Source organism: Ochotona curzoniae, unplaced genomic scaffold (genome assembly GCF_017591425.1).
Source record: "Ochotona curzoniae isolate NIBS_2020 unplaced genomic scaffold, NIBS_Ocur_1.0 contig_1071, whole genome shotgun sequence".
NCBI lineage: Eukaryota > Metazoa > Chordata > Mammalia > Lagomorpha > Ochotonidae > Ochotona > Ochotona curzoniae.
In genome coordinates, this window is record NW_024464939.1 from 26,428,345 (window position 1) to 26,445,742 (window position 17,398).

The 17,398-nt window shown below is 41.5% G+C and overlaps 1 protein-coding gene across 2 annotated transcripts in view; it reads left to right on the forward strand.

Annotated features, from left to right (window-relative positions):
• The first annotated feature begins 223 nt into the window (after window positions 1–223).
• LOC121166000 (aspartyl/asparaginyl beta-hydroxylase-like) overlaps window positions 224–17,398 on the forward strand; it is a 50,377-nt gene continuing 33,202 nt past the window's right edge. The window contains exons 1-2 of one of the 2 annotated variants that reach the window (XM_040995034.1): window positions 224–482; window positions 5,942–5,950. In XM_040995034.1, coding sequence (XP_040850968.1) covers window positions 380–482; window positions 5,942–5,950 — 112 coding nt within the window. In that variant the 5' untranslated portion in view covers window positions 224–379. Of the gene's footprint in view, window positions 540–5,941; window positions 5,951–17,398 lie in introns of both variants that reach the window. The other variant, XM_040995028.1, reaches the window with a different exon arrangement.

Consider the following 17,398-nt stretch of genomic DNA (forward strand, 5'->3'; position numbering starts at 1 on the left):
TGAGGAGGCAGGGGGCGGGGCGGCGCGGCAGGCCGCTGCCCCCTCACAGTGGCGCTTGTGAGTGGCTCGTGCTGCCGTCACTCAACTTCTGTGGGCGGGGCGTGGGGGCGGAGCCGAGGGGCGGGGAAGCCGCGCGCTCTCGGCTCGGTTGGGAGTCACAGGTTCGGCGCTCGCGAGGGCCTGGCGCGCGCAACCTGCACGCGGCCGAAAGTCCTCGGAGGCGCGGCGGGTGGTGCTGAGGCTCGGGCGCTGCAGCCCGGCCACGAGCGCTGCTGCTGCGGCAGCCCCGGCCTGCACCCTCGCCACAGCACCCGGCTCCGCCAGTGGTCCCCAGGACCCCGCGCCCCCGCGGTCCTCGCCAGCCTCCGTGGAACCCGCAATGGCCCCGCGCAAGAATGCCAAGGGCGGCGGCGGCTTCAGCACCGCAAGCAGCAGCAGCAGCAGCAGCGGTGGCGGCGGCGGCGGCTCCAGCAGCAGCGGCGGCACGAGCACGAGCACGAGCAGCGGCACCGGGAGCTACAGCAGCGGGAGTCGGAGAGGTCAGAGGCCCTGCTGGGAGGGCGCCGTGCTCCTTCTCGCTCCGTCTCCCCGCGCGCCTCCTGCATCCTTAGGGAGCGCGGGGCGGAGGCCGCACTCGGGGGCCTGGGGAGCAGGCGCGCCGAGGGTCGGTGTGGAGCGGGGTCCGCGCACTGCCCACACCTGCAGGGCGCAGCCAATTGGAGATTTTGCTCTCTCCTGGCTTTCAGTGGAATACAAGGTTGGAGCAAGAACAGTTCATTTTGGCCGGGCATACTCTTCATTTTGGGGAGTGTGAGTCTCTGCCAAAGGCGGGGAAAGTTAAGTGCCTGTCTAACCAAGCAGCCTTCGAAGACCAACTCAGAGGGGGATGTTAGGGCACTTGGAGGTTTAGGGGTTGGGAGGGATTTGAATATTCTTGGAAATTTTCTGAAGTATTTTTACTGTTAGATATTACTTTTTGAGGTGAGTTGTAGTTACGTTGGGGACGAGCTGCTCTATTTTTCCTAACACCTTTTCACCTTTTCCTTTTCCTCTGTGCTTATCCAGTGAAGAGGGAGAACAGATGTTTTAAATCTGTTTCGTCTCATATTTCAGTGGTTCTCAGTTTCTTTTCTGTTCCCTTTGACTCATGGTGAGGATACTGGGGCTGCAATACACATGTGTGTTGAATGTGACCAGCAAACCTCCCTGCAGATGCTGTGGTCTGAGCTGAGCTCCATGGGCACCGCATCCTGCTGCATCAGAGAATTCTGGCTGTGCCACACAGAGCTGTGTTTCTGTTAGAGCACTTGCTGGCTCACTTATTTTCATGTGGATAGTTTTGTCTCTCAACTTTTGTTCATTTCTTTTTAAAGATTTATGTATTTTTATTGAGAAGGCAGATTTACAGAGAGAAAGAGATACCAGAGAAAGATCTTCCATCCTCTGATTCACTCCCTAAGTGGCCACAACAGCCAGAGCTGAGCCAATCTAAAGCCAGAAGACAGAAGCCTCTACTGTGTCTCCCACATGCGTGCAGGGTCCCAAGGCTTTGGGCCATTCTCTGCTGTTTTCCCAGGCCACCAACAGGGAGCTGCATGGGAAGTGGAGCAGCTGGGACAGGACCATTCTCCACAAGGGACCCTAGTGCTTGGAGGTGGAGGATCAGCCAGTTGAGCCATTGTGCCAGGCCCAACTCTTGTTTATTTTTTATCCCCTACAGTTAGTATGGCTCTATCCCATAGTAAGTGCTCAAGTATTTTGTTAGCCATTAAATGACTATCAATGGTGAAAGTACTACAGTAAATCCAGTGCACACATTTGTGTTCCAGAACTAATATTTGTATTCTGAATGGGAAGAGGTGCCTTCAGTGGTAGTTTGTGTTCCTTCTCCCTTTGTCATTAAATGTGGGTTAAACACAGCTTCTCAGGCTGGGCCTGCACTTCGTAACATTTCTAAATGAGAAGAGCCTTTTGTGCTGCCTTCAGAGAAAGTTGTAGAACAGGACATTAAAGTTTTAGGTACCTGTTAACAGGTGAGGCTTTCCTTTGTTTTGTTTTATCTTGTGTGCTTTTGAGTAGAAGATTGATTAGCTATGAGGAAATCACATCATATAGCCTTTTATCGATAAGAGTTAGTATCAAGAAATACCAATAAATATGCAAACCATTTAACTGGGAGTTAGGAACTTTAGGAAATTATCTTATTTGAGTTTCTTCTTCAGGCGTTTTAGAGTAGCCTCTTGTCCACATTGAGGCTTTGCAGCCCATTTAAGCATTTGGCACATTGATTCCATGATTGTCATGAAACACACAATATGTAATACAAAGAAAGGCCTTTTCACATACAACAGAATAAAGAGAATCAGAAACAAAACCTAGGGAGTTTTTCTTGGAGTTCTGCATTTGACATAAATATTCTTTTTTTTTTTCCACAGTGTTTTTTTCCTAGTAACTGACTTTTGTTGTTTTTAAAAAAGGACTTATTTATTTTCACTGGAAAGACAGATCAGATTTACAGAGAGAAGAGACAGAACGATCTTCCATCTGCTGGTTTACTCCCCAAACGGCCACAGTGGCCAGAGCTGAGCTGATCTGAAGCCAGGAGCCAAGAACTTTCTTCTAAATGGGTGTAAGATCCCAAGGCTTTGGGTCATGCTCTACTGCCTTCCAAAGCCACAAACAGAGCTGGATGGGAAATGGAGCAGCTAGGACATGAACCAGTGTCCGTATGGGATCGTGGTGCCTGCAAGGCAAGGATTTAATTGCTGAGCCATTGAGCTAGACCCCTGTCGCTAAGTTCTGTGTGTGAGGTGGAAGGCATTGGGATTAAAAACCAGGACTCTTGCCGTCGGCCTACACAGATGAGAATGAGTATGTGAAAATGAGATTCTTATTTCTGTTGTTTGCTTGTCATGGAATAAGCAATAAGCCAACTTCTGTGCCCAGGATTGTCTGGTTATTGAGGTTTACACAAACCATTCCTACTGGGGAAGTCTTGGGAATCTTGGCAAAAAATTGCTAAGGTTGTGGAATCCCCTGCTGTCATCACATCAATGAGGACATCGATGTACCAAAAGGTTGTCTGGTTCACGAAATGTTTCTCATTCCATGGGAACCCAACTACCAGCAGCACCGGACCAGAACCGAGATTTCTGTTACTCATTCATTACATCATGCTACCTCCAGTTACGTCCCTGATGTGGAAGATGTCACAGGAGTTGGCTAGGTCATCAGAGATTTCCTTCCTACTCTTTCAAGACATGTTTCATTTAGTTATTGAAGGACAGTGTGCTTTTGTCAAGATGCTAAATACCTTTCTTTGGAATTAAAATTTTGTTACAACAGAGCATTCGAAAATCTTAGTTTGATTAGAGTATACATGGTCAAATAGTAGGTTTCTGAAGACGTTTTGCATGTAGGAGTTCAGAGTTGATAACAACACAGGTCACTTTTATATTTTTATGTAAAGGTGTGAGGAATGAGGGCCTAAGCTGTTATAGCTTGCATTTTAAGGGTTACAACTAAAATTGAAATAGTGTCTGCTTTTTATTTGAACCAACATTGAAGAGCGATGCGGTAATTCCTGCTGAGCTTTTTTTAACACTTCCATTTTTTTTTTTTTGTCTTTAGAACAAAAAAAAATAGTAATAAATTTGACATCTTGCCTTTGCGTGTGGAACTTGATGCGGATGGCGAGTTGAGATCAGGAGAGACTTCAGTTTTACTGATTTGTAAATCTTTGGTCAAGAAAGAGCATGATGTTCTTTTGAGCACAGGCACACTGAAGTGTGTCAAGGTTGTTTGTTTAGCTTTTCCCTTTTTAGTGCCCCTCCCACTCCCTGAAGCTTCTAACCTGCTTTCTATCTGCTTGTTTATTTTGTATGTCAGCCCTATGCGCTGCCCTGTGCCAGTAGGTGTCGCTTGAGAACACTTTTCTTCCACCTTCCAGTTGGAAACTTTGGGTTATGTAACAGCAATTAGGTTTTTAACAATTATTGTTTTAATGATTCTGTACATATTCAGAGCTATTGATGGGTCACTGAAAGTTTTAGCCATTTTTGTTTAATTCTTTCAAGGTTCTAAGCAGATTTTAAAATTTAGTAGTAGTAATTTGTCCCAACCAGCTTTTTATTTAGGCTTATCGTATTCAGAATTGGAAACACTAATACACTATCTTTAAAGCATTCACAGATGCATCTGATGGGTGTTTCACAGGGGTCATTTGGGGGCACGGTACTGAAGAGGGTGCTTTTCCTCCTGTTTTCAGTCTGGCTTAAGTTAGTAAGTAACTCTCACATAGCATGCACTGCCGATTATATTCTTGCTCCTCGAAACTAAGAGTTGTAGTGAAATTCCCTTTCTTTAACCAGAAGCCTAGCCAGTTAGGGCCTATTGTTAAATTCTCCAGTCCCCATTACAGGATGAAGAGCTAGGAGCCCTGATTTCTGTTATAGGCATTGTGTACTAGTTTGAAGCTGGTCCAGCCTGGCCAGTCACAGGAAATCATGTACTAAGGAAATTCTTGAACATGTTATAAAAAGGTCAAGGATACTAGCCTCTGGTGGGCTGCAGAAGTGAAAGGAAAGGTCTGTACCTTGGTCTGCCTTTAAATTCCTCTTAGATCAGGAAACAAGACTATCAGAGATTGGCATTTTCAACTGATTAACAAGACAGTATCTTGGATAATGGCTTATGTGGGCTTTCTATCCTGTTCTTAGTTGGAAGCACAGATTTAACTCCAGAGCTGTCTTTGACCAGTGGGTGGTAAACAAAATAACAACAAAACTCATCGAACTATTTTACTCCTGATAAGTATGATAATTTGAGATACAATTTACTGTCCTGGATTCATATTCATATAAGAATTGTGTGGCAGATTTCTTCAAATCTCTAAATCTCAACCTTCTGAAGTGAAAAATTACTTGCTGCTTTGCTTTTGAGGTTGTGATAACCTCGGGATCCATTCTATATACCTTCGTGTTTCTTAGATGTTTCCATTCAGTGCTTCCAGTGGTAGGGGAAGAGTGCAAGATTTTGGAGAGTATTTAAGTGAAGATCCAAATAGAATATTCCATAGTTGAAATTCTTTGATGATTTATTGTAAAAAAAATTAATAATTTGGAGGCTGGTGATGAGGTGTTTCAGGTTCATCTGCTGCCTGCAGTGCTGACTTCCAGGTGGGTGTCTGTGTCCCTGCTGCTCAACCTGTGGCCAAGCTTGCTCTCAGTGCCCCTGGAAAAGCAATGAAAGATGACCCATGTGTTTAGGCCCCTGATAGGCACATGGGAACCCCAGATGAAACTCCTGGCTCCTTGCTTATGCCTGGCCCAGCCCTGGCAGTTGTGGCCATTTGGGAAGTGAAGCAGCAGATTTCTGTCAGTCTATCTTTCCCTCTCTCACGGTAGCTCTGCCTTTTAAATAAAGAATTGTGTGTTTTTTTTTTTTGAAAATTAGGAACCATATTTGATTTGTAGCAGTTGTGTTTTAGGTAAAATGGATGCTCTCTATGTAGTGTTTATCATGTGGCTTGAAGTACACTGGATAAATCTGTGCCCTTCATGCTTTTGTGTCTGCTTCTGGAAGTGTCAGTATGTCATTTGCACATTATTCAAGTTGCTTTTCTCTGCAATTGTTACTTGTTTTCCAGGATGTATCTTAGTTACCTCTGGTTGATACTATCTTAAAGACAAATCACTGAATGTAATTTGATTTTCTTTATAGATGTGATGCATGATGTCAAACTGGATATAGATAACCTGTTAAAGAAAATTTGAGCTCACTTGGTGACTAATTCTTTTTGAAAAGTAGTTACTGATGATCTTTTCCAGGCCTGGGGCTGCCTGTGAAAGCCACTTGGCTTACCTAGTTGCTTAAACGCCATGGCTTGTGATAGATACTTCCTGAGCTCTAAGCCCACAGGCTCAGTGAGTTGAATTGCCAGCAGCAAGAGGTTGTGGAGTTGTAGAGGGACTGTCACAGGTCTCCCTGGCATTGGCAAAGCCCCACTGAACTGGAGCAATACCAGCCCTTCTCTCCTGCAAGCTTGCTCACACATCTAACCGGTGACTGTTCTGTATGCAAGTAAGAATGGAGCAGTCTTCATTTTAAAGTGGGAGGCTGTTGTTTGGTACAGTTCTGTTCCACAATCAGCACAGCTCTACCAGCCTGTAGTCATATTTTACATAGGTTTGTTAGACATTTCCGCTATCCTGCAGTGCAGAGTCACTCGTGTTTTGTTGTTGTTGCCTAACTTGGGTTACTTGTTTACTGCATCACTAATGAACACAGTTTCCCTGACCTTGGTGAACAGTGTCAGGCGATGACTTTTTGGCAGAGAGAGAAAGAGACAGTGAAAGTGAGCACGCTATCTTTTTAACTTATAAAATAAAAATATTTCTATGTACTGTCCTTTAAAATTGTATGTTTTGGAAATAATATATACTTAAGGCCTATAAACAGATACAGAGACCTACATAGTGAATCCCCTTGTATTTGCCATATAGATGAAGCACCAAGCCATTACCAGATTCTTAAGTTTTCCTCTCCTGTGGATGTCTGTCTATGACTGTTAAGATATATTTTGTGATAGCTATTTTCCAACTTCTCTTTATAATATTTGCTGAGCAAGTACAGGTAATGCAGTGAGTCTTCAGAAAATTAGTGGAAATGCTTATGACAAATGCATTTCAAAAAGGTTAGAAATATGTATGTATCTTGCTTAACACATGCTACAAGTGTTGTGGACAGGCTCCTACCTGGCATACACAGTGAGACACCATTCGAGATTCTGTTGTTTTCTGGTTCTTCCTTTACTCCTATAACTTACCTGTTTTTTACATTGCAGGTGCCCCTTTCCGTTGAGGCATCCTGCAAAGACCACATTGTGGTCTTTTAAGCAATATTTTCTCTGAATATTTTTTCCTATGTATCCCTCGTGTTTTTGCATGAATGCTTTTGAAGACGTCATCTATCTAGGTTTTGAATTTTGGGTCTTAGTAATTTTTCTTAATTTTTAATTTTTTATTTTATTGGAAAGTCACTTATACAGAGAGGAGACACAAAGAGGAAGATCTTCCATCTGATGATTCACTCTCCAAGCTGCCGCAACAGCTGGAGCTGAGCTGATCCGAAGCCAAGAGCCAGAAGCTTCTTCCTGGTCTCCCATGCAGGTGTAGTGTCCCAAGGCTTTGGACCATCCTCCACTGCTTTCCCAGGCCACAAGCAGGGACTGGATGGGAAGCAGGGATGCCAGGATTAGAACTGGCATTCATATGGGATCGTGCTGCATGCAAGGTGAGGACGTTTAGCTGCTAAGCTACTATGCCTGGCTGTAGATCTTACTAAATATTAAGTGTTAAGCTTTTACTAGACAGTGGCTATATTTTAGTCCCAAAGTGATTGTGTTGATTTACACCCTTACTCACAGTGAATACTCTCTCTGTTGAGGCAAACACTTTGGTAAGGTTTAGTATTTCTAGGTTTAATAGGTATGAGGCAGCACTCTATGGATTAAGTGTGCATTTTTTCTGATTATTAGTAAGAGCAACTATTTGTTCTCTCTTGTGTGGGTTCCTTACTTATATATTTTGCCTAGCTTTCTGTTTCTTTTGCATTTTTGGTATTGATTTGCAGAGTTTTTATCATATGTGTGGTGGAGACTTTTTTCTTTTTTTGATTATTGTCATGCCATTTGCTGTGACGTATTTTATTGCTAAGGGTTTTTAAGTTTAATATAGTAATTTCCAAAGTTTTCTGTTTTCAGCGTGATGGATTAAGCCATTTCTTGGGACACCAGAATCTGAATCCGAGTCTGGTTTTGAATCCTGTCTGCTCGGTTTGGGTGCTGCTTCCTGCTAATGCTCCTGGAAGTGCATGGCCCTTAGCCACCTACGGGGCAGACCTGTCTGGCTCTTGGCTTTGGCCTGTTCCACCCACCCTTAGCTATTTTAGCCATTTGGAACCAGTCATTGGAAGATCTATCTTTGTCCCTTTTCTTCCCCTATAACTTTCTTTGTCAAGGAAATCAGAAAAGTATTTATAAAAAGAGAAATGTTTTTATTTGATGGTGTATGTGACTTTTACCACATACTTCCCAATATAGAGAATATGAAAATTTTCTTGATATATTCTAAAAGATATTTGCTTTTGCTTTTTATGTAGTTAGACCATTGATCTACAATTTGTTGAATTTAATTGATTATATGGAGATGTAGAGATCTAGTTCAAATAGTTTTTGAAGGTAGATCATGAAGATTTCTGTTAAGGTAGTTGCTCTTTCTGCATAAGCCTGCAGGCCTTTCCTGTGTGTGTCTGTGGGGCTCTGTTTTTAACCAGATGTGTGGGTGCAGGTGTCTCACTGGGTTGCACACTGTGTATCTGGGAGGAGCTGCCCTTCTATCCCGTCCTTTTCACCTTTTCCTCACTTTTTTTAAAGCTCTTTTTATTATTATGTCACCATATTTTAGAATATCAAGAATATTTAGAATATGAGGTAAGCTTCATGAAAAATATTTCAAAAATTTGACGGGATTTATTGAAAAAATTCAAGCATTTATTTATTTATGCTTATATAGTATTATTATTATTATTTTATGATTCAGTTCCATAGGCCCTGGGATTTCCCTTACTCCTTCCCTGCCAATGAGTTTCCCTTTATTATCGCAATAGTATAGTTCTTCATAAATAGTACTAAGTCTCTCATTGTGGGCCTGGACAATGGCAGAATCCAACATTTTATTGTCAAGATATATTTAACAGTTCCCCTGAGAGTCCATCTTTGATCTGGAAATAGAGATGCATACTGCACTCTATCCTCACATCTGAATGTGATAGTCTTCATTGCATAGTTACTATACATCCCCTTAAATGAAAAGCCACAAAACAAAATCAACAATAGGAAGGAAAAAAAGAATTTTAGAATGCCATAAACTTAAATAACATGCTACTTTCTTCAAGAAGGTTCTTGATTTTCTTTTTCAGTTCTTCAGTGACATATTAGTCATTTAGCAGCATGTTATTTATTTTAAAGTCAAAATTGCAGATAGATGGGGAGAGTCAGAGAGAGAGGGAGAGGAGATAGATCCTCCATCTGCTAGCTCACATCCCAGATAGTCTCAACTACTAGGGCTGGGCCAGGCCTAAGTCAGGAGCCAGGAGCTTTGTCTGGGATTCCTGCATGAATAGCAGGGGCCCTAGCACTTGAATCCTAATCTTCAGCTGCTTTTCTTATTTATTTATTTATTCATTCATTCATTCATTCATTCATTCATTCTGTTACAAACAGAAAAGTTTATTTTGAAGGGACCAGGTGAGCAGGGAAGGGAGATGGAAGGGGAAAGCACCTCTGGAGAGAAAGCTGGGAGGTGGGGTGCCTCTTCAAAGGGGAAGGAGAGAGACACACCATATATTTTTTTAAAGATTTTTATTTTTTTTGGAAAGTAGGATATACAGAGAGGAGAAGAAGCAGAGAGGAGGATCTTCTGTCCACTGATTCACTCCCCAAGTGGCTGCAACGGCCGGAGCTGCACCAATCCGAATCCAGGAGACCGGAGCCTTTTTTGGGTCTCCCAATGTGGGTGCAGGATTCCAAGGCTTTGGTCTGTCCTCAACTGCTTTCCTGGCCACAAGCAGGGACTCAAATGCTTCTCTAAGGCCACAATCGGGGAGCTCGGTGGAAAGAGGAGCAGCTGGAGCATGAACTGGCATGGAAATGGTATGCCAGCTTCCCAGGTGATGGCTTTACTTGTTATGCCTTACAGCTGGTCCTGAGTGCAGTTACATTTATAGAACAATTTGGGGCAAACATACACCTGTAATTTTGAGTCTATATGTTCATGAACATAGTGTCATTTCTTATATTAGTCTTAAAATTCTTGTAAATTTATATTGCAATACTCAACTTTGCTTTAGTATAGATGCCTTAATATTTCTTGATAGTTTTTACACAAATATTTATCTTCATTTGCTTGAAAGGTGGAAAAATCTTTTTCCTTGTTCACTTTCCAAATTTGTGCAGCAGCTAAGGGTGGTGCTGCCAGGAATCCAGATCTCTGTCCAGGTATTCTACGGTGACAGTGGAGATCCATCATTTGTCTCCTAGGATGTGTTAGCAGGGAGCTGCATCAGAAACCGAAGCACAGGTACCGCAGTTAGCACTCTGCTATGGGGAGCAGGTATCCCAGGCTTGCTCTGAATGTTCAGGCCACAACACTTACCCCATAGTATTTTCTTACACGAACATTTTATGAAAATCTTAAAAATACACATCTAAGTTGAAAGAATTCTCCAGTAATCCCACTGCTTGCATTCTACAGTGTTTAACATTTTGATATTTGCTTATATCATATCTATCAATCTTTTCCTTATATGCATTTCAGAGTTGTCATGTTCATCAATTGCCTTTGTTTAGCCAATTCAAAGTTGTAGACTTCAGTGTATCTCACTCTTTTAAACATTAATGTAGATCTTAACATTTTATGATTTTTCCCACATATAATGGAGTGCATACTTGTATAACCCAACAACCTATTGAAACAGAATATTTCTGTAACTTCAGAGTTTGTCTAAGTTCGTTTGTTGACTTGCCATTCGCTGCCAACAGAGGCAACTGTTTTTATATCATAACTGTTATGGAACTTTATCTTGTGAATGCTTTTAGTGTAAGGACTTATTCTATTTAACATACTAATTTTGAGGTGGCTTTCATCATTGGACTGCTTATGTTGTCTTTGTCAATAAACAAATGGTAGTCTATGGCACAGGTCTACTTCTGCATTCTCTTTTCTATTGTTTGTTATTTGTTCTTTTGCTTGTACCACAGAACTGGATATTGTAGCTGTACAGTGAATATTAGGAGCACATACTGGCAATTTTGGAATTTTTTTGTTTCCTTACTAATTTCCTCACTGGCTTATAGGTCATGCAGACAGTAGCATCGTTTTCTTCAAGAGGGTTTTGATTTTTTTTTTCATTACTTCAGTGACACATTGGTCATTCAGTAGCACACTGTTTAATTTCATGTTGTTGTAAATTTTCTATTTTTTCTTCCTGTTGTTGATTTTGTTTTATGGCTTTTCACTTAAAGGGATGTAGAGTAACTGTAATAGAGATGATCATATCCAAAAGTGAAGATACAAAGCAGTATGCATCTATAATTCCAAATCAAAGATAGACTTCCAATGAAACTGTTAGATGTATCTTGACAATAGGATGCTGGACTTTCTGTCATTGTCCATACTTACGATGTCAGGATACACTTAAAGAGCCGGATGACAGGCGTAAGACTGTTTCTGAAGGACTATGCTATTGTAATAATGTAGCGGAAGTCAGCGAGTGGGAGGGGATTTAGGGAAGAGGTAAGGAAAATCCCAGAGCCTATGGAACTGTATCATAAAAGAACATACAAAGAAACAAACAACAACAACAAAAAAAACCTTAAAAATGAATGGAAAAGTTAAAAAAAAAAGGCTGACTAGCACTAGGTGTATTTACATTGTTTAAAATTTAACCAGGGACATCATTGCAACACACTGTAGTAAGCTGTGGCTTGCAATTACAATATCCCCAAACAAGTCCTAGCTGTTGTGCTCCCATCCAGCTCCCTGCTAATGTGCTTGGGAAGGCAATGGGTGATGGCCATGTACTACTGCCACTCATATTGGAGACCCACGTGGGGTTTCTGGCTCATTGGCTTTGGCTCGACCTATGCTGGCTGTTGTAGCAGTTGAGGAAGTGAATCTACAGATGGAAGAGTTATATCTCTCTGTTTCTGTCCTTCACAGCCTCTCAACTCCAACCCTTTCGTTCTAAAGTCAGGTAAATAAATATATGTGTGTGTGTGTGTGTGTGTGTGTGTATATATATATATCTGTATATGTATGTTTTTAACTAATAAATAATATTAAAGTGTTTTCTTCATCAACAAATTACTATTAAACTTTAAGATGTATTTGATTATTTTATTTGTTTAGCTGTAACACATAAGGTAGTTATTACACATAAAAACCTAGGTGCCTGGTACAAACTAAGACATTGTTGTTTTGACAGATCTGTGGCTCTTGTGGGGATACCAGTAGATTTATGTATCAGACATACCTAGTGTTTGAAGTACGAATTTACTCTGTAAAACCATAAAACATTTGAAAGATGAAGATGTGAAGCTTTTTTTTTTTATTGGAAAGGCAGGAGAGACAGAGAAAGCTCTTACGTCCGTAGGTTCACCTCCCATGTGGCCACAGTGGCTGGAGCTAAGCCAATCTAAAGCCAGGCACTTCTTCCAGGCCTCCCACGTGGGAGTGGGGTCCCAAGCCTTTGGGCTGTTCTCAGCTGCTTTCCCAGACCACAAGCAGGGAGCTGGAAGTGAAGTGGCATAGCCCATATGGGATATCAGCACGTGGAAGGAAAGAACTTTAGGCAAATGGAAGGTGAGGGCTTTAGTCACTAGGCTATTGTGCTGGGCCCAAAGGTGTGAAACTCTTAAACAATTTGTATTCATTGTGTTGTTTTCTTTTGGGAGTTGTACTGTATTTGTGTGAAGATCTCAAGTAACTTCTAGAATTCTCTCTTGTTGAGTAAGGGACTTAAGGTGGAGTAAGAAAGCAGAGCTTTCGTATAAGCTTATTTGGGGTAAAATTGAAGTAAATTAATATGTTCAAAACCTTACCCTACAATTGGCATCTAATTAGCATATTGTAGTCTTCCCATGTGTTCCTTAGTTTCTATTGGTGCTATTTTCAACACCAGCAATTTAAGCCCTTAACTCTTTGAGCTGATACATTGCTGTTACCTTTCAGTTTGACAGATGACTCTCATTTTGCAGATACTGGTGCACTTCCTTTCAGAGCTCCCTTGTCTGTTTGATGTATAGGCACTGGCCTTGGACTTGCATGCATTAGACATGGAAGGTAGCAACAGTAGGACTGCGTGGCATATCCTTCATTTATAATTCCGTAAAGCCATTTTCTTACTTTATACTGAGGTGAAGGCCCTGGGAGTGTAGTACGTGAGCAGAGATGAGCCAACACCACAGTTACTACTCTTAGGTGTCTCTTGCTTAAGAGAAAAGCAAAGGTTGGGCAGGAGCTCTGGGTCTTTTTGAGGGAGACACTGTTTTCTCACATTGTGTATCTTATCCACAGGAACGTCCTCCACTTCCTCCTGCAGTATATATTCCTTGCTGTGGTAGTTCGAATTAAAAACAAATCCAAACCCTTCTCTTCCCCTGCCTGCCTTCCCAGCCATAGTGTGGGCTTTTTCTTCTCTCCTTCCATTCGTTCTCTCTAGTCAAAGTCACCAGAAACTGTGTTAGTCTTCAATCAGTGAGGTTCTTTGTGTTGCTTTACTCTATTTTCCCTTAAGAATGGTCTTCCTTGGATTCATGGCTTGGCCTGTTCTCTATAATTTGCATTCTCCATGGTTTTAAGTGTTACTCTTGGTGGCTCCTGATTCCACTAGCACTCTGGAGCTGCAGACCTAAGTATCCATGGTAATGACGGAGGGAGAGGACAGCTTCCTCTTCCTGAGGCTAATTACATGTCAGACACTGTGCACTCTCTTCTTCTTTAATGTTTGATTCTCATAGTACTTCTCCAGATTCTGTTTTTGCAGATGAAGAAATGGAATGTTAGCGAGGTTAATTTGACAAACAACAGAAGTCAAAACGAGTTTAGATTTCAGTTCTGACTGTAAAGTTACCTAGCTTGAACGTTTTAGGGCCTCATTAGCTGTTACTTCAATTATTCATAGCTGGTGTTACTTTGTCCCCCTGTGGTGGCCAGCTTCATCAAGTGGAAGTTAGATTATGTGCACTTCCTCATTGGGAAACCTCAAGTAGTTCTTCAAACAACTCAGGATGTTGGTTCAAATTCTTTAACATGTTATAGCATATGCTTTGTGTTCCTCTTTTTCATACCCTCTTTAGCCATTCCCTGCCTCATTTCTTTGTATTAATGTTCCAGCTGTGAAGAAAATCTATGACTTCAGCATTTGAATAGTTATTCTCTAGGAAGCCAACTTTTTCATATAGCAGGAAAAGCTTCTACCCACAATGGTGGCATCCCATATAGATGGCAGCTCCTGTCTAGTTACGATCCAAGTAGAAGATGGTCCAAGTGCTGGGATCCTTGCCACCAATGTGTTAGACCCGGATGAAGCACCTTGCTTGTGGCTTTGGCCTGGCTCAGCCCTGGCCGTTGCAGGCACTTAGGAGAGTAAGCCAGACACGGAGCACCTTGTCCTGTCTCCCTCTGCTTCTGTAAACCTGCTTTTCAAATAAATAAATACTTAAAAAATATTATTCTCTAAGCAGCTCACAACCTTGACTTCCTGTTTTTGACTTATTGAATCCCTACACTGGTTTCTTCCTTGATTCTTTTGTATTCTTCCTCATCTTTTTCTGCTAGACTGGGCCTGGTAATACTGCTCTCCCAGTCCACAAGGTGCTTTTATAGAACCTCACAATATCAGTGATATGAGTTCCTTCAACAGATGAAAATGTAATGTTAGACTGATCTGGGCCCAAATACTAGCTCTGCCACCTAGTAATTTTTCATCTTTAATTCATCAAAGCTCTAACCATAGTAATATATAACGGTTACAAAGAGAAGTTATGAAAGAACTAGAGAACTATTTTGTAAATATAATTTAACATTTGGGGATTGTGGTTTTACTATAAATAAATATTCATTCTTGCCTGATTGTAAGGATGCCATCTTTGTTCAGAGCACATGCCATACTCAAACTCACATTATAAAAAGTACAATGCTCCATTCAGAATAAAACCAGAGGAAGGTCTGACTTTGTCCAGTATGGTTTCACGGAATCACATTCCTTCGGATTTAGCACTCAGTGTCGGTGTCATCCTAAGGCCTGTCTCCATGTGGGAGCTTGTGACAAATGGAATGGCATGTTTCCTTGTTTGTGTCTACAGAAGAGATAAGCCTTCTTTCTGTCTTTCACTTAGAACAAGACTTGGTGTCTCACTGGTTTATATGTGTATAAGCCTGCCTGTCTGAACCAGGCTTGGAGGCATTGCTATGATTGCTTGTTTCAGATCTGGCATCGGCCTTGCCAGCCATACATTCTCCTTTGCTGCTACTCATCTCTGTTGTTGGAGCATGCAGGAAGCTGTAGACAGTAGGGTATGCCACAAAGTGTAACTTCCAGTGCAGCTTTATTTATGGGATCTGAAATTTGAATTTTATGAAATTTCCTCATGCTGTGAAATTTTCTTTTCAGGTGTTTCAAAAACGAAACTGCTCTTGGTTTGTGGTAGAAAACAAGACTGGGTATAGTTTGCATATCCTGGTTTAGAATAATTGCTGGGGTTGGGACAGTTATTGCTGACGTTTGAGTAAACACTATTTTGTGTTCTTTTTATCTCTGTTGCTGAAAAGGGCTGCCTTGACATAGTAGGTACATCATACTCAATGGCATAAGAATTGTGTAGGGACTTGACGGCCTAGCGCGATAGCCTGGTGGCTAAATTCCTCACCTTGACATGCTGGGATCCCACCTTTGCACCAGTTCTGGTCCCACATGCTCCACTTCCCATCTAACTCCCTGCATGTGGCCTGGGAAAGCAGTCGAGGATGGCCCAAAGCCTTGAGACCCTGCACCCACGTGGGAGACCAGGAAGAAGTTGCTGCTTCCTGGCTTCAGATCAGCTCAGCTCTGGCCCTTGCGGCCACGTGAGAGTGAACCAGTGGATGGAAGATCTTTCTCTCTGTTTCTCCTTTTCTCTGCATATCTGTCTTTCCAATAAAAATAAATAAATCTTTGAAAAAGAAAAAAGAATTGCGTAGGGACTTGAGTCTCATGGTGAGTAGAGAACATGCTAAAAGGTGTTAATGAAAGTTGGAATGAACAAGTACCAGTTGTCATATTTCTGTCGTTTAAAAGGACATGGGGGATTGTTTTGGTGCCATTAATGTAACTTAGTACTCACAAAATTACATGTGGTACGCACAAAATATTTTTGATTTATGTTATGGGAAGGAACACAGATTTTCAAAAAAGTTCTCTTGAGTTTTAAGGGCACTTCATTGGTGTAGAGAATTATGTGAATATTCACATTTTGAATGACAGTGACTGGTATTGTGTCCCTAAAGCTGAAGGAGTCATGTTCATAGGAAGCTGTTATGCGTTGAGGGGATTCCTCCCAATATTCTTTCCTCCTGAATGGTGAGAAGGTTGGACAGGAGCAGGCCTTCTGCTTGTTCTATAATATTGTGACGTTGGAGAAGCTCTGCTTACTTTGCGAGATTTTAATTTTCTTCTCACTTTATTTCTAAACATGGCTTAAAAAATGGGCTGATGTTATTTGCATGAATGTTAAAGCATGCAGTAATTTGATGAATTTTCTTCCCTTTTTGTTCTTTGGTTTTGTTTTTAAAATCCCTTCATGAGAATTATGAATATTTTCTTTTTGACTTAAGGCTAAGATTTGGTGAATCTGGATTAAAAAAATAAAAACTTGCAGTTACAGTGCTAACATGTAGAAGTAAGTTTGGAGTGAAAAAATTCACAATTGTGATCCTTCCTCAGTGATTATTTGCATCCGTTTTGTCTTATCTGCCCTGTTACCTTGACATTGAATTTATTAATGTGAATTTTAATTGTATTTTTTTCCTCCACTTGACCATAACCCGAGTGACCTCTTCAGAACATTACTACGCTATAGGGAAGAAATTTAAAAATTAGTTGTTGAATGCCTGAACATACAGGAGCATATATAAATCTCTTGGAGCCACTAAAATTCACCATCTTGACATTTGTCTTAAAATCTGAGTTGGCCTACAAGAAGTGTAAGTTTTTCTGGTCTGAATTTGATGTTTTTTTGAAGCAATCTATTTAGATTCAGATGGTATTAAAAATGCAAATCGGCCTGTTCAGGATGCACTTATACAACACAGGCTGTGTTTACTGCCAGGGCATTAGCTTCCCTGTAGCTAGTATAGAGCTTGAAGACGTTATACTTCATGGCTAGTGGGATGGTTTTGGAGCTAAACACTCATATACTTTGAGCAGCAGACCAGGTCATGATGGAGTATGACTGAGAGATGGCACTGCTGCCATGGAGGCTGGGTAACCTTTGCTGTGAAGGTGCAGCTAAGGGAGGGTTTGGGAAGAGATTTAGAGCAAAACGAGCCTGTGAAAGTAGGGCTAAGGGAGGATTCTGCATGTGCCGGTGGTGCTGTTGGCCATCAATTTGGTTTTGAATTGCGAAGCATTTGGGGAGAGAAGCGCAGTTGGGATGGAAGCTAGGCAGTGGAGTCCGTGATGAAGTCTCAGGATTGTAAGTACCTGTCCTGGACATTCCTGATCCTTACCTGGAGCAGCCTTTTCCCTTCTGTTCTATGTTTTTGTCTTTTTTTTTTTTAAACACTTTGTATGGGTTATC